This window comes from Esox lucius, chromosome 8, assembly GCF_011004845.1.
Source record: "Esox lucius isolate fEsoLuc1 chromosome 8, fEsoLuc1.pri, whole genome shotgun sequence".
Lineage (NCBI taxonomy): Eukaryota > Metazoa > Chordata > Actinopteri > Esociformes > Esocidae > Esox > Esox lucius.
In genome coordinates, this window is record NC_047576.1 from 7049703 (window position 1) to 7067485 (window position 17783).

Genomic DNA, 17783 nt, shown 5'->3' on the forward strand with positions numbered 1-17783 from the left:
TGTCAGTTTCTAATAGCAACACCATCTTACCTTAGCATAAAAGGAAATGCCAATATTCCGTTTTTGTGGGTTTTGTTCCTCTGAACATCTCCCGGACGTCAGGGCAGCCATTTTAGGAATATCCTGTCCGGGTCTCTGAATAAACACAGATTTGTTTACCCAGAGGTGTCTGAGTCTTTACCTTTTCCTGTGGAAAGCCAGGGGCAACTGTGATGACCTGTAAGATGCTCCATAGCAAATATGACAGTAGAATCCCGCGTTCCTAAGCGTTCTGGTGGTCTCTCCTTTTCAGTAGAACTGTTCATTGGTTGCATTGGTTATGCATTGGTTAATGAGCAGGAAACAGGATTCAGTGTCAGCACGGGAGCTGAAGATATGGTTGTGTTTATTTTTGTTTGTCCTGTTCTCATATAAAAGAAATACAAATTAATCTTTGTAGCTCATCTGCAGCTTACCTTCACTCTCTCACCACTTATGGGAGAGGAACAAGCTAATGTGCATTACACACTCTGTTGACACATGGAATTTTGACTGATAAATCATGTTTGTTTTTTAAAAATGTTGTAGCGGTTCCCGTTCGCGATGACAGTGTGTTTTACACCACCTTTGGGTCTTGGGCACTGATTTCAGAAATACTGTCAAAGGAGGTACAAGAATCCTCAGAAAATCTTCTTAAAGTTTTTATTTGATCCACGGTATTACCATAGTATGCTAAGCTGGTTGTAGCACCTAACTGGGAGATTATGAGGAATGTCACTTCTCTCATTGCTGTATAAAAATCAGACAGTAGTGTTTTATTTGATCACCGCGGCTCAGAGATTTCCTAGAACTGATTCCTACGAAGGATTCAGTAGAGCTGAACAGCATACGTTCTGCGTGCTCTTCTCCTTTCACTTTGGCACTGTGGACATTTCATCTGTCACTTGCTAAACTATGCCACTGTGATGTCAGTTTTATAAATGTTGTCGGATTAAGCTCAGTGGACGAGTGTGTTCTTGAGATGTGCAGACAGTCAAGGTTACCCAGTTGGTACTAGAAACCTGCCCTGTCAGTAGGATATATGCAGCAGAGAGGAACAAAGCCGTTGATCCTGCCTGCTGGTCTTCTGTCCCGCGCATTGGGACTGTTTCACAGAGTGCCTGTGTACGTGTGTGTCCCTCGACAGCCTGCTATCTGTGCACGCTCAAAGGAGCTTTCCCATCACTTTATTTCAAAGGCGAAAAGAAAGCGAGGGAGATCTATATTTTACCGGGATGGCTAATGGTAGAATTCTTCCACAGTTAAACCGGTGTTCAGTGTGGTACCACTCGTGAGATTCTTCATTCTCAAAGTGAATTACGGGAATGCTGTTTAGTTGCTGTTCTCAATTTCGTCTTAACTTTAAATTTAGTTTTGAGCTCTGCTCAACTCTTGGAATAGGATTTACAGGCCTCCCAATAGCAGGTTTCTTTTCTGCTATTGGAACTATACGATCTTCAATTGCTCAGTGTGGAGTGCTTTTCTGTGTTAAGACCGAAGCCATCACCACGGTTACCTGGAGTACGACGAATTCCATTTTTAGAAAGCCGCTTTGAAGAGAAAGAGTCAGTGAATATGGAGAATGACTTTTAGATCTTTACCCTGGAATAGCTTTAGTGCTAAAACAAGTCCATATTTTATATAACTTTTTAGTTTTTAATGTTCTATTACAGAAAGCCAACCACAGCGTTATGGATTTGTTTCGGTGTGTCCCCGTCAGTGCAAGCTCCATGCACACACAGCTTACTTATCAAGGTGCTTGTATCCTTACGCACGGATCTTTTCAGGCGTGTTCACACTGCACCTTTTAGCCCTAAGCCCAGGGCTAACCAAGCCATCACCCTTGAATATTTTGAAGTGGCCTCGCACCACCGTTAGCCTAGTGCTAGCTGGCCCTTGTATTGTCCAATCACAAAACCTGACCTTTCACTTTACAATTTACACATGCGCGCGGTTACCAGCAGCTACGATGTATTTGTTGCCGTCCTTTCGGCTCTGCAGACTTTTGTCGTTTCATAATGCCGACTAAATCTTAGCGAAGTAGTTATTGTATGATGCTTTGAATGTAAATCTAGAAAATATATCGAAAGAATAAAGGTTGACTAGTCTCTGCCTCATGTTCATATTTTCACGTTCTCGTTTTTGTCTTTCTTTGCGTAGTTTTAACAAAGTTGTCAAAGCAAATATCGACATGGTGGGCAATTTGATCAGTCAATGTCTTGAAGTCAGTCAGTCTAATTTTGAGTAAATGGAAACATCCAAAATCCCAAAGTATCCATATAAGCCATCAACTCTGATTTGTTGATGCTTGCAACTCTGCAATTGGTTATTCATGGGACCGAAATAAGAAATGTTTATTTCTTGTGGGTCTTAATGAACCCACCAGTGATGAAGCTGGCAATAAAACAGGAACATTGACAATATTACAGCAGGTCCTACCACTGGAGAAATCAATAAAAGATTCATAGATGCAATTAGTTTAAATGAGAAAGCATGGTGCATCTCTGCTGCGGTGGCTATAGCTCAAAGAAAGAAAATTATTTTGCCACAGTTTTCAGTTGAAAAGGAAGACGGTCAGCAATACTCTTTGCTCGATTATCCGATTTGAGAAGAGGATACAAAGGGTTTTTTAAGAGAACATGTCATCTTATTTTAGGTGATATTTTAGCCTACTCGAGTATAAGAGGCAAACTGTTACGTACCTACCTTTCCCTCTCTCCTTTCTCATTTCCTCTCTCCTTTCTCAATTCCTTCCCATTCTCCTTCTCTTTCCTCATCTCCTTCCACTTTCTACCTTCTCCTGACCCTTTTAGTGTAATTCTTGCTGCTGGCATGTATGCTTTTTTTATGTTTAATGTGACATTCAGGGAGACTCATTCTTACAGGGCTCTTAATACTGCGGTCAGTATACAGTAGGGCTGTGTGTGTGTGTTAGTGTGTGTGTGTGTGTATTTTTATTGGCCAGTCATGTCTCTTAGTACTTTTCTGTCTGACAATATCCTTCTCTGTCTGTCTCTCTTTCTGTCTCTTTACGATATAAGACTATTCTTTATAGTTGTCATTATCTCATTGCAGAAAAGGACAAACTACCAAATGATCATCACAATACTGTCACTTTCTTCCCCAGGGACAAACTACCAGATGATCATCAAAATAATGTCCCAGGAAGGGGAAAAAGCCCTTTGCCAAATTGCCAAATAGCTAATTGACATTTGGCCTTGCCAGATTAAGCCAGTCTGGTCTGTTAATTTGTTTTGAGATGCCAGGTTAATTTTTCCCCCGCTCTGTGTCCTCTCTGTTAATAAGGGGTGTGTTTGAGGAGTAATGTGTTGTTGACGTGTTGTTTGGATGGCTGAATTGAGGGCTGCGTGAGGTGTCTTCACGGTATGTTATTAAATGCTGTGAAGGAGTTCCAAGTTCAAGTCAGCACACTAATTAGGTGTCACAGTTAGGGGCCGTGGCTAGGAATTCTGGGGCCCCTGAAAAGATATATGCCTGGGCCCCCTTATAGATGACAATGACATTATTATCATTGCCAAGCAATGTGCCCCGTTTAATCACACTCACCTTTCCCTAAGGTTGCTACGGCCACGCTCACAGTTATACCATCACAGGTGCTAGCGCAGGCTTCAACAGAAGAGTTAGCAAAGGGAAATAACAGCTTTAGCTCGCCGGAGTCACCTTTATCCGCACATCTGGTCGGGAACAGTTGACCGTGATCCTCATTGACCATAGGTATGTTTCCTACATCCCCTAAGATAGGAGATCATGTACTGTAACCGGTGGCTTACGCTAAGTCGTAGTCAATAATATGGCTCAGAGTAATCCTAACCTGGTATTTTATACCCGAAAACCTTGGCCTTCATTGGTAATTCACCGTCCTGCGTTTATAGAGATGATTCTCCAACATCAGACGACGGAAAGGACTGTTTCTCGTCAGGAAAACCCTTTCTGTGCCTGTTTCAGTGTGTTTCTACCGCTCACCACCTAATGAATGCAGCCCAGTGCCTCTGTGCCTGAGGGGCTGTATTCGTCTCTCCCAGGGGGTGTTGTGCTATCAAAGACGGTATAAATGGGGGCACCGGGAGGTTGGCAATGAAGAATTAAGTGGCTGATCTCAAAACGGGTTGTACGTGACAACGTGCTGTGAATGTGCGTGTGCAGAACTTGTCCTAGCACCGGTACATATAGCCTGGTGTGTTTGTACTGTTCAGCCAGGTCAAATGGTGTTTGTGATGCTGAACACACGTTACAGTATCAACCAACCTGGGACCAGGCTACATGGATCGCAAGTCGAAATACTCCATTATTACCGGGCAATGCAGCCAGACAATGTCTAAAGAAATTCAATGGACTTTCAGAATAATAATAATAATAATAATATATTTGATCTATTCTGTCATGTTATTCACTGAATCTCAAAGCACCTCAAAAGCAAAAAAAAACCTGAAACATAAATCGTACTGCACCGTTTACATTTGAGCCTACAAAGGCCAATACGCTGAATGCTCACGTCGTTGAAAGAGGTGAGGTCATAGGTCATGGCTTCAGCGGAGGGAGGTGTACAGAGGATGGTCGATGACAGTGATGGAGTGCCATTGTATGACAGAGTCTGGACATGTTTAGCTGGAGCAGACCCAGCCAGCCTGTTCAGCACGACGAGTGATCTATGGATGATTTCCCGCTTAACACCTTGTTATATTACCCAGCTCCTCTGGTTCCCCTCTCAACTCCACTTCAGCCCCGAACCGCCAGGCAGAGTCACACCCTCCCCCAACTGAGGGTTTGGTGAAGGCATCTCCACCTACCTCCCGTGCGTGAATACAGTTTATTGGGTCGCGAAAAAACAGGGACGTGGTTAGCTGTTTCCAGGGCAACGATCCCTGGCAATATGCCAACTGGAGACGTAACGCTACTTGGCAGTGTGGAGGAGGAGGTGTTAGCTTGACACGTCATCATGGTTCAATACCATTCCCAAAACTACTCGCTCCGTTCTGCCCTGGTCCAACAGGATTCTTTGGTTCAATACCATTCCCATAACTACTCGCTCCGTTCTGCCCTGGTCCCACAGGATTCTTTGGTTCAATACCATTCCCATAACTACTCGCTCCATTCTGCCCTGGTCCCACAGGATTCTTTGGTTCAATACCATTCCCATAACCACTCGCTCCATTCTGCCCTGGTCCAACAGGATTCTTTGGTTCAATACCGTTCCCATAACTACTCGCTCCATTCTGCCCTGGTCCCACAGGATTCTTTGGTCCAGTATCATTACCAAGAGATGCATTTGGTGCATGTTAACCAGAGTAACCATTAGAATGTGTACCCATGATGACTTCCATACCAACATCACCAACTAATGCTGTGCTCAGGTCCTGGACGAAACAAGGAGCCTTTTTTCCCATCTGACGCTTTCAAGTTTCCCTGTTACAGGATGCGTCATAAAGCTTGTTCCTTGAATGCTGTGGACATTGTCCTCAGTCCCGATGTTTCCGTGTCTCCTGTCAGAGCGCCCACCTGGCCATGATCGACGCGCTGATGACGGCGTACGCGGTGGAGACGGTGAGCGTGGAGAAGGTGGTGGCGTGCATCCGCCAATACAACTCGCCACACGGCGAAGACCCCGACACGCCGTACGACATGGAGGATGCCATGACCAGCTGGATCAACAAGGTAGATGCCTGGAATTCCTACACATACAAACACATGCGCACACATTTCTTCATTCAAAACCCCCATTTCCAAAACCTCTAAATCCTAACCTTAACCGTAATCAATAAACCAAGAAGAGCATTTTGAATAGTCAGACTTTCAAACAGTCCAGACTCTTTGCAGTCCTGGGCTACTTTTAGTCTGGATCTGGGATACCTGGATCTGGATGCCCGGAATAACTACTGGCAATTTTCCAAAGACTTGTAATATTTTCCAAAGGACTTGTGTGTTCTTGTAAACCTTTCGTATTCTCAAAATCATTTTAATACAATGTACTATGTCATTGACCCGTTCCAGTTAACAAGGCACGTTTACTGAATTAATGACTGATTAAGGTTAGCTTCAGTAATGAGTTTCCATGATGAACCTTGCACAGCCAATGTTTTTCTCTCTCTCTCTTTTTCCGTCCGTCTCTTTCTCATTCTCTCTCTGTCTGCTCGTCTGTTGGTCTCTGCCTCCCTCATTCTCCCTTTTTGTGTCTTTGTCTCGTGTTAACAAGGTCAATGAGTATCTAAAAGATATCATCGCTCAGGATTTGAGGAGAAGAGAGACGCATGTTGCTGAGCCTGTTGGCAAGCCAGGGGTGAGTCCCTCTCCTTCCCCCCCAACCTTTCCCCTTGCCTCTCCTTTTCTTTTCACCCTTCCCCTGTTCTTTCTCTTCCCATTTCCTCCTTTCTGCTTTCCTCTCAGCTTCCCTTCCCTGCTCTCGTCCTATGTCATCTTCTTTCAGTGTACCATTGGACTCTCCTGATTTGGTTTTTAGGAGTCATCTAATGCATATTTAATACTGCGCCACATAGAAATTCAAAATGATTACCATTCTGTTGCATTTCTGAAAACCCAATGAAATATACATTTAAATACGAGCTCTGCTGTCACTAAAATCCCTCTGTATATATTTCTTGATGTTCATACTGTGCTATTTGTAACGCCACTGTCATCATGGACTGCTTAATATTTATGTGAAATACGTGCTTTCTTAGCTGGGCCCCTGATCTGTTTGTACTGCCTTACCATCTCTTATGTTTTATGTCGCACCATTGACACGAACATGGGACCAGGCTACTTTTTCACACCTCACAAGGAAAAACATGTTCTGTCAAGTCCTTTAAATGGTAATTAGCAGACAAGTGATTTAGTCTTAGGTCACACGGGCACAAAGTGAAACCGACACCTATTTAGTGGTTGCACCTGGCTAGTGCCCCGCAAACAAGCTGCCTTCTCTAATGCGCTATGACAGGTTGCTGGGTTGGTGTCTGTTGTGCCCGGCTGAATCATGATCCCATCACCACAGGCAGCCGGGTCGGTAATATGGTCTGGCGGTGAGAATCCGGAGTTGACATGGGAACACGGCCTCTGACACAGCAGAACCAGCCAGAGGGAGGGAGGGGGAGAGAGAGAGAGAGAGGGAGGGAGGGAGAGGGAGCAGAACCAGCCAGAGGGAGGGAGGGGGAGAGAGAGAGAGAGAGAGCAAGCAGAACCAGACTGTGAGAGTGAGTGAGAGAGCAGTACCAGACAGTGAGAGTGAGTGAGAGAGCAGTACCAGACAGTGAGAGTGAGTGAGAGAGAGAGAGAGGGAGAGGGAGCGAGCAGAACCAGACTGTGAGAGAGAGGTAGAGAGAGAACATCAATCTCTCTGACCTCCCCCCTCTGCTCCCGTTCTGTTCTCTTTCTCTCCCCCTTTTCTGTTCTGTGTGAGCCAAAACGTTGGCACACCCACGGCTAATGCAGTGTGGCCATTTCTTTGTCTTTGTACAGTAACCAGCCCTCCCAAGTCATGTGAACGAGGGCCAATTATGGGGATCCCCAGTGGTAATTTTGACTCAACATCTTGAATGTACCTGTTCTCTGGAGACAGGTCACAAACAGCAGTTCCCAGGAGGCAGTGACATCGCGACAAACCAGATGTTCCCATCCCATAACAGATTTGTATTTGCCTGCATTGACCAGGGTGTGTGTGTCTGTGCATGTGTGTCTAAGGGTTTGTGAGTGTCTGTGTTCCTCCCTATCCAGAAGCTGAGCTGGCTTCTCGCTTCTGTTTGATTCTAATGTGATCAGTCAGCGTTATGAGACTGTCTCCAGCTCCCCTACATGCCTCAGCTGAACTGGTCACAGCTGTCCCAGAGCTGGCCCTCAGTTAGGGACACGCAACCTGTCAGCTGTTCCAGAGCTGGCCCTCAGTTAGGGACATGCAACCTGTCAGCTGTCCCAGAACTGGCCCTCAGTTAGGGACATGCAACCTGTCAGCTGTCCCAGAGCTGGCCCTCAGTTAGGGACACGCAACCTGTCAGCTGTCCCAGAGCTGGCCCTCAGTTAGGGACACGCAACCTGTCAGCTGTCCCAGAGCTGGCCCTCAGTTAGGGACATGCAACCTGTCAGCTGTCCCAGAGCTGGCCCTCAGTTAGGGACACACAACCTGTGCAACTGTCCCAGAGCTGGCCCTCAGTTAGAGACACCAAACCTGTGCATCTGTCTCAGAGCTGGCCCTCAGTTATGGACACAACCTGTCAGTTGTCCTAGAGCTGGCCCTCAGTTAGGGACACACAACCTGTCAGTTGTCACAGAGCTGGCCCACAGTTAGGGACACACCACGGGACGGGGCAGGACATTAGGCAGTGACAAGGAGGTGCTGGGGACTGATACCTGATTAGTTTGTCCTGCCAATTCAGTTCATATGACCATAGGAGCATAAATGATCTGAGAGGAGTATTAATCCTAGACCTCCCAGTGCACCAGCCTGTTCTGATATACATCCTGTTTCCAATTGAGTTGGGACGCTGCATAAAATGCTAATAAAAACAATGCAATGATTTGCAAATCATTTATCCCTGTATTTCATTGAAAATAGTATAAAGACAACATAGCAAGTGTTGAAAGTGAGAAATGGTATTGATTTTGGAAAAAAATAATAATAATTAGGTGCCAGCAACATGTTTCAAAAGAGTTGGGACAGGGGCCTGTTTGCCACTGTGATGCATCACCTCTTCTTTTAACAATACTCTGTAAGCGTTTGGAAACTGAGGAGACCAATTGCTGTAGTTTTGATAGTGAAATCTAATCCCATTCTTGCTTGATATAGGATTTCAGCTGCTCAACAGTTTGGGGTCTCCTTTGTCATATTTTTCGTTTCATAATGCGCCAAATGTTTTCAAAGGGTGACAGGTCTGGACTGCATGAAGACCAGTTTTGCACCAGGACTCTTCAACTACAGAGCCATGCTGTTGTAATACATGCAGAATGTGGTTTGACATTGTCTTGCTGATGTGTGGATGGCAGCAAATGTTTCTCCAAAACCTGTATACAGTTTGGAAAATTGGTAAAATGTACCATTTTGAAGAGTGAGCAGGCAAACACATGTATTTTATTTCTTATGGGATTCACATTCAACTGTAGGTCGTAACAGAATGGCACAATCATTAAACAAAACATGGCAACAAAGAAAAAAATGAACTGACCCCTGTTCAAAAGTCTGCATACCCTTAGTTCTTAATACTGTGTATTGCCCCCTTTAGCATCAATGACAGCGTGCAAGCTTTTTTGTAATAGTCTATGAGGCCCTGAATTCTTGCAGGTGGTATAACTGCCCATTCTTCTTGGCAAAAGGCCTCCAGGTCATGCAAAGTATTTGGTCGTCTTGCATGAACCGCACGTTTGAGATCTCCCCAGAGTGTCTCGATGTTATTAAGGTCAGGAGACTGTGATGGCCTCTCCAGAACCTTCACTTTATTCTGCTCTAACCACTGGAGGGTCAACTTGGCCTTGTGCTTAGGGTCATTGTCGTGCTGGAAAGTCCAAGAGCGTCCCATGCGCAGCTTTCAGAAGAATGCAAATTGTCTGTCAGTATTTTCTGATAACATGCTGCATTCATCTTGCCATACATTTTCACAAGATTCCCCATGCCTTTAGAGCTAAAAAAAAAAAAGAATAAAAACATCAGTGAGCCACCACTATGCTTCACAGTGGGGATGGTATTCTGTTCAATATAGGCCTTGTTGACCCCTCTCCAAACATAGCGCTTATGGTTGTGACCATAAAGGTCTATTTTGGTTTTGTCACTCCAAATTACAGTGTGCCAGAAGCTGTGAGGCATGTCAGGGTGTTGTCAGGCATATTCTAACCAGGCTTTTTTGTAGCATTAGTGCAGTAAAGGCTCTTTCTGGCAATTCAACCATGCAGCTAATTTTTTTTCAAGTATCGTGGTATTGTAACAACCACACCGTCTTTTTCCAGAGCAGCCTGTATTTCTCCTGTGGGTTTTTCTTTGTCCCCGAACAAGTCTTCAGGCATATTTGGCTGAAATCTTTATCTTCTTATATCCTGTTCCATCTTTATAATGTTCCATTACCATGTTACGCAGGTCTTTTCTGCTCCCCATGGCTCAGTATCTAGCCTGCTCAGTGAATCCACGTGAGAGCCAACAAACTCATTGACTATTTATAAACAGACACTAATTGCAATTTAAAAAGCCACAGGTGTGGGAAATTCACCTTTAATTGCCATTTTCACCTGTGTGTGTCACCTTGTGTGTCTGTAACAAGGCCAAATATTCAAGGGTATGTAAACTTTTGCTTAAGGCCATTTGGGTGATTTCTGTTATCATTAAGATTTAAAAAGGAGACAAACAACTATGTGATAATAAATGGCTTCATATGATCACTATCCTTATGAAAGCTTTTTTGAATGATCAGTCATGTTTTCTTAATCAATGCCAAAGTTTTACAATTTCTGCCAGGATATGCAAACATACTGTGTATTGTTCAGCATTAATGGTGTCTTCACAGATGTTGAAGTCACTCATGCCATGTGCACTAATGCACCCCCATACCATCACAGATGCTGGCTTTTGAACTGTGCACTGATAAGAAGCCAGAGGGTCCCTCTCCTCTTTTGTCTGGAGGACATGGTGTCCACGATTCCTGAAAAGAATAGAAAGAAAAACATGTTCAGTCAAGTCCTTTAATTACCAGACAACTGATTTAGTCTTAGGTCACACGCACACAAAGTGAAACCGACAGTCTTTCACAGTGGTGAACCCCTCCCCATCCTCACTTCTGTCAGACCCATCCTCTCTGGAATTATCTTTAAATACCCAGTCATGTTACTGACCTGTTGCCAATTGACCTAATTAGTTGTGAGATGTTCTACCAGGTTGTTTTTTTAGCATTACACAACTTTTGCAATCTTTTGTTGCTCCTGTCCCAGCTTTTTTTAAACGTGTCAAATTCAAAGTAGGCATATATTCTTCACAAAACGTTAAAATGTCTCAGTTTCATCATTTGATGTGTTGTCTTTGTTGTCTTCTACTCACTATCAAGTTTAAATGATTTGCACATGATTGCATTCTGTTTTTATTTACATTTTACGCACCGTCCCAACCTTTTTGGAGACAGGGCTGTAATTGATAATGTGTTGTTATACAGCAGCAGTCCTCACCAGAGCCACATACTGGGGGTTCAAAGTGGATCACTGGGGGTTCAGTGGGGGATCACTGGGGGTTCAGTGAGGGTTCACTGGGGGTTCACAGTGTTATGCTGGTTGTGGTGAGAGGGAAATGGAACAGCCACAACGGCCCCCCAGCATGGAACGACCATGCCATGCTGCCCCCAACAGCCATGCTGTAAATGACATGTGTTCTTAGTGAACTTGTAAGGCAGAGTCCAGGCTGGTGGATGATCTCTTCTCTGTCTGTCTGCCAGTCTGTCTCTCGCTCGCTGTCTCTCTCCCTCCTGGCACTGTGACCTGGATGCCAGCGTCAGTGTCTCCCAAAATCTGTCAGGTCTTTGAGTCGCTGGTGTCGTTGAGGGGATGCGTACCCTTCACTGACAGATGTGCTGTCGTCAGGACAAAAAAGTGCTGATTGGGGTGACCCAGGATTTATTTTTACCTGCAGCCCAGTGCTTCTGGGGAAACCAACAGACACTTGTGGTTAATGGCAGGAAAGAAGAGAAAAACCCACTGAGTAATCCTTTTAAGTTGCAAATCTTTGCGGGATGTACTGAACATGTCTGGGTGGAGAGGCTGGGATGTGTTGCTCGGAGAGAACAGGACAGGCAGACAGTCTGATTGATGTGGTTCATGGTTGGGATTGAGGCTAAACACTCTTTAGTAGGGTTTAGCGGTGGTCTTGGCCTGCCCAGTCTGCTGTGCTTTAGCTTTCATTTATCCTATAGCTCTGTCCAATAACCCTCTTCAATAGCCCAGTCCTATAGCCCTGTCCTATAACATTATTATTTATAAAACAGAACATACATCATTGAGATAAATAAATATGATCAAAGGACCAACTGGGATTAGTCTCTTTACGTTAGACCTTGTCATCTCGCAATTCACTAAGCGAGTGGTTTTCTATTTTCGTAAGCTGTGATGCCACTTACCGGACAACTCATTAGCATTCAAACTGTCGTTCTGTTCAATCAGCTGAACGACAAATCAACAAAACTGACCTTTTCATTAACCTGAAACTGCCACATTAAAACAGTGGCTGTCCAACTGGAGAAAGGGTGTCTCTAAAGTACACTTTGGTGTGTGTGAAAAGGAGGTCAGAACTGACATACGTTTTAAAGGGAAGTCATGATTCACGGTGTAGTTCTAGAATAACCAATAGCTTAGTATAGTTTTCTTAAACCAGCACATAAAAGGGGCTGCCCCAGTTAATGGCAGAAAGCCACAACCACGTAAATACAGTCTCTGAGAAACAGACATCCAGGCACGCAAAATACACTGACTTGTTTTTTAACTGGGACAGCAGTCCTCATTTAGGGCTAAACCACACATCCTTCTGGTGTCTGCTGTGGAGGCAGTGTACTAGCTCGCTGTCTTGAGGAAATATGCCAGTTTGACATGAGAAGTTCCTCTGTTTGACATTTAGCAAGCTTGGCAAAAGAGTCCCTAGGTTCAGTGCTGACACGATTAAACTATCTAGTTAGTTTGTCACTATCTGTTTCCCTCTCTGTTTCTCTTTCTCTTCTTTCTCCATCTTTTCACTCTGTTTCTCTCCTCTCTTGGCTCCGGAAGTCCCCGACCAAATGGTACATGAAACTAGTTCCTGTAAGTCAGCTGCCAATGCTACGTTCTTACACCCCTCCTCATCTGTCCGTTACCATAGTGACTGTCTCTCACCACCTTCTCCATTGTGAATGTCTCCATAGTGACTGTCTCCATAGTGACCGTTAATGTCGTGTATGGAAGGTATTGTTGTTACTTATTTTTTTCTCTGGGGGCGTAACTGATAATGTCACTTCCTGAATTGGATTTCCTTGATGCTACGAGGTCTCTGGACGTGTGATTGATGCATGCCGCTGTTCTTCACTTTACAGTCATTGTAATTCCATGATGTCCTGCTCTAAAGCCAGATTCAGTATTCCCATGGTCCCGTACGTCTGTCTTTGTAATTGTGTCTTTCTGTGTGCCCACTTTCCCTGCCCCTCTACTTGCCCCTTGCCCTGCCCTGACCAGTCGTGTGTTTCTCCTCTGGTGGTCCAGGCTCGCTACAGGAAGGAGCAGGCAGTCACCCAGCTTGTGCCCTGGATACCCCCTGTGGACAATGTGCTGAAGGACACTACTGATGGCTGTGCCCTGGCCACTCTGCTGCACTTCTACTGCCCCCAGCTGGTCAGACTGCAAGGTACACACTGTTAGACTGACCGTAATCTGACCATAGCATGTCAGACTGCAAGGTACCCACTGTTAGACTGACCATGACCTGACCATAGCATGAGGGTACCCACGATTAGACTGACCGTAATCTGACCATAGCATGACAGACTGCAAGGTACACACTGACTAAACCTAACCTGATTTGTGTGTTTGATGGGGGAATGTGTGTGTTATGTGGGAGAGGGTGTGTGTTGAGTATGTATTAGGTGGGGGAGTGTGTGTGTATGTGTGTGTTAGGTGGAAGAAAGATAGGAGAGTGTGTGGGTGTGTTTGTTGGTGTGTGTGTGTTTGGTATGAGAGAGTGTGTGTGTGTGTGTGTGATAGGTGGGGTAACGAGTGTGTGTTGTTGATCGTGTCATTTATTCCATCACTGAGTGTTGATGTGTGAAGGGCTCTCCTCTCTTTCGGCCTCATCCAGTGAGGAATGACAGAGCAATCAGCCTCCCATTGGTCATCCATAATCAAATCACCTTTAATCTCATTAATCTGTTGATGTTGCTGATGAAGTTGAGGGGATCTGACACATACAGTTCAGCACTGAACCACACAGACTTAGTGTGATGATTGATTTAAACGCCCTCCATGCTGGTGTTTTTTTCTAATTCAAAGTGCTCTTTAGTACCACTCCATTGTCCCGACCTCTGATTGGTCTGCCACAGACAGAGAAGTAGCAAATACTTTAAAAAACCAAAGCCCGCCTTACACCCCAGACATTCACTTCCTGATTCAGATCCGCATTTATTGGTTCAGTAGTTGTCTCCCTGACCCCCTTGTCCAATGGTGTGCCTCTGTGACCTATCCACGTCAGATATCTGCCTGAAGGAGAGCATGTCGCTAGCGGATGGACTGTACAACCTGCAGCTGATTCAGGAGTTCTGTCAGAAGCACCTGAACCACTGCTGCCACTTCACTCTGGAAGACATGGTCTACGCCTCGTCCTCCATCAAAGTAAGTCTGCCGGGAGCTCAGTTGTTCGGAGTGAATGCTCTCACTACTCTGTTGTGTCTGCGCTGTACGTTGTCGGCTTGGATATTTCCGCACTTTTTAAACAAGTTTTAGCACGTCTAGTTGTACTGGGCAAAGAGCTGAGGACACTGGGTGAACCTAGACAGAAGCTGGGGTGTAGATTTGGTGGGGGGGTTAATATTACAAACAGGTTAAATTCCTGGACACAATGACCCCCCCCCCCCCCAACACAAACCTACGCCATTGGTCAGAGGGCAGCTGTAGTGTGAACAGCTTCGCCAGATGGGTGAGTCACGTATATTCATGTTATACAACTGGAGAAAGTGTCGTGTGGTCTTTAACAGTGTAAAGTCTCCGTCCTCACTGGGGTCAAAAATGATGGGCATATTTTAAAAATGCCAAGGTGTTGGAGAAATCATGGTTGAAGGATTCCAGCTTTGCTGCTCGTTTGCTTAAAAGTGAAGGTTAAGTTGTTGAGGTTATGGTTGGTTTTAGGATTTGGATTAGGGTTGGATTTTAGGTTAAGGAATAGGGAAAAACAAGATAATTCTTATGGGGCAGGGTGCGTGCGTGCGCGCGAGCAAGCTGTGGCTTTTTGCGCCCGTCTCTGCTCTCTTGGTGCTGTAAACAACAGTGTCCTATCAGCCCCATCTGAGGGAAGTCTGTTGGCGTCCACCCAGCTGTCACTGGGCTGGATCCTTTCAATCGGACGGTTGCTCTCAGTTCACAGAGCATCATAATGATCTGGGATCAGCTGTGTTTGGCGTAACCCTCAGAGCGACGGTTGACACCGTGGCCATGCCTAAATAAGTCACTTCGCACCAGACGGCTTGGAGGGAGTTGGTTTGGTCGGTCGGGGCAAAACACAACTGGAAAACAGAGCTGGGGCTGAGGAGGGCAACAAAGCTTCTGTCTGTCTTCGCGATGTTTGTGTATAACTCTTCATGCTGGCCTCACGAACTAGAATAGATAGAATGTAAATACAGTTACCATGGTCCGGGTGTCTTTCTTCTGTTTGGCAATTCCATTTTATTACAGGCTTTTACAACCTGTAAACTAGCCACAGACTGAAGACTTCTGAAGCCAGAAGATCGGGTCGCTGTGCACTTTTTAACCTCTTCTTGGCAATTTGAACTTAGTTGTTATTTCTGTGCATTTTCTGTGGTTGTTTAGCTCCCAGACTGTAGAGCATAGCAAGCAAATGACTGCAGAGTCTCACACTCCGGTTGTGTTCTGGAGGTAACCTTGACCCAGTTTCCAGTGGGCTCAACACACCCTGCCCTCCGGTACAGTACAGTTCTCGTCATACTCTTGGGGAGCTCAGTACTGAGATGAGGGAGTGGAGGGGCGGGGGGAGGGAAGGGGCGGATTTCCACGTCTCAATGGTAAACCGGTTAACGCCTTACGGGATGCGCACCACACACACACACATACACACACACACATACATACTCTGTGTGCTGTAATATACACACACATACACATGTATTCACTTATAAAGTGTGTTTGTGTGAGCGTGTGTGCCATTGAGTGTGTGTGTCTGTCTGTGTGTGTGTACTTGTGTGTTTCTACGCCCCAACATACTCCATCTCCGGCTACCCAGGATGCCCTGTTTCTGATATTAGAGGCCAGGGCACGAAATCGTGTCTACATCACTTTGGCTCACAAACTGAACACATTCTCCGTTGATCCAAACTGCCATCTGCCGTCTGTGGAGGAATAATACACCGCAATCCTTCTGAAGCCCGGGCTTCTGCTGTCAAGTGTAAATCCAGATCTTTCCCTCTGGAAGTCGTGTTCTGCTCCATGTTTTTGTAAGACACAGTCTTGCTTTTAACCTGTTGCCCTGCAGGTTAAGGGTTGGGAGGAGGGGCGACTGATCCGGGATCAGTTCTGGTTTGTGGATTGGCACGGATGGGCTGGGTTGACATGATCCTATGAACACAGACCCAACACTCCGATGTCAAGTGGTTAATGACATCGCAGTCCTTTGATAGGCTGCGTGTGGACGCCCACCGAGAGGGGCTGCGTTGCCAGCGTGGTCCCCGCTCAACAGATTATCCCTCCCACCGCTTCAGCTCCGGCTTTGTTTGCAATCAGCACCGGCGAGGCTCTCCTCAGTGACACGGAGTCACATGCCGCAATCTGCAAATCTGGCAACCCGCCGGAGAACTCTGAAGGGGGAGATCTGGCAACGGAGCGCGGTGATGTCAGGTGACCGGGGTGTAGCGTAGGTAAGAGATAAGTAGAAGGGGGGGGGGGCAGAACAGAGGGGTTGTTTGACTGGAGAGGGTGTTTGGAGAGAGTGGTTCCTGGTAGACAGGTAGACAGATGGGGGAGAGGACAGGCGTTTAGCCATCTGGGCTAGTGGAGAAGGCTTATGTCTATTGACGGTCCATCTCGCTGTCCCGGGCTAGAAGCTCGGTCAACCTACAGCCGCAGTTCGACGGGAGGTAGGTTGCTGTGGTCGGCGTTACCGCCTGGTTCCTGCTCTGTTTGTGTTGTGTTGCTGTCTGCTATAACAATGAATGTAGGCGTTTGAGGGACTTGGCAATCTGACCTGTGACCCGGCTATTGAAATGTTTGAGAAGGAGACTGCATGCGTCTGGGTCCAATGGCTGTCATTGTGTTGTGTGCTCTGCTGTTGAGGTGATGGGATTAGAGACTGTGGTGGTGGAGGTCCCTCTCAGATGTTTTAAGATCATTTTGCAGAACAGTATTGTTGTGATGATTGGCCATTTCTGAGGTGAGATTGTTTCTCATTGTTTTGGTTGATGAATTACCATCGAAGATGGAAACGTACAGATATTATTTCCAGGGCAGTAGGCAGCATATGAGGAGCAATGACCAGGTTTGCCGATCCGGCGTCTCAGGCTGCTAAAATGACCAAAGCACATGCTGTGTGTGGTGTTTAGATATTGACTCGTCTTAGGGAACAGAAACTGCTCACGATGGGCAGTTATTAAAATTGCATCCCTAGTCACTGAACGTCTGAGGGGAAATATTGCTGAGCAGGCAAAATCCACACGCTCTCATTCTCTAACACACCGACACGCCCTCCTTTCATGCTGAGAGGGGGATTTGTTCCCTTGGTCTAAATCAGTTGTGGAGGTGATCAGCACAGAGGAGACTCGAGGTCAAATCGGAGTCTGTCTCCTTTGGGGATCCCTGGGTCCTGTTCTTTTGGTGGCAACGTTTTGCAGCAGAAAACGGGAATCGGCATTTCTTATTGGACAAATCCAGGTGGTCCCTCCCTGTTGCCGTGTGTTTTTGCCTCTGATTGGGTGGCTAATGAACAACTCCAAGCCAGGTGTCGGTGGGTGAGGATGAGAACAAAGGATTAATCACTGGCCAACAGGATCCAGCCATTTTGTGTTTTCACTGTCTTTTTATGTACCAGCACAAGGCCTGCAGTACATCCCAAGCCATTT

General features: G+C 45.8%; 1 protein-coding gene across 9 annotated transcripts in view; it reads left to right on the plus strand.

The window, feature by feature from the left end:
* The window catches only part of camsap2a (calmodulin regulated spectrin-associated protein family, member 2a), a 46922-nt gene that overhangs the window by 12642 nt on the left and 16497 nt on the right, over window positions 1–17783 (plus strand). For 5 of the 9 annotated variants that reach the window (XM_034293857.1, XM_034293860.1, XM_034293858.1 and 2 more), the window contains exons 3-7: window positions 5527–5691; window positions 6230–6313; window positions 12745–12777; window positions 13213–13354; window positions 14195–14334. In XM_034293857.1, the coding sequence (XP_034149748.1) occupies window positions 5527–5691; window positions 6230–6313; window positions 12745–12777; window positions 13213–13354; window positions 14195–14334 (564 nt within the window). Of the gene's footprint in view, window positions 1–5526; window positions 5692–6229; window positions 6314–7497; window positions 7543–12744; window positions 12778–13212; window positions 13355–14194; window positions 14335–17783 lie in introns of those variants that run through there. The other 4 variants (XM_034293859.1, XM_034293864.1, XM_034293865.1 and 1 more) reach the window with 2 other exon arrangements.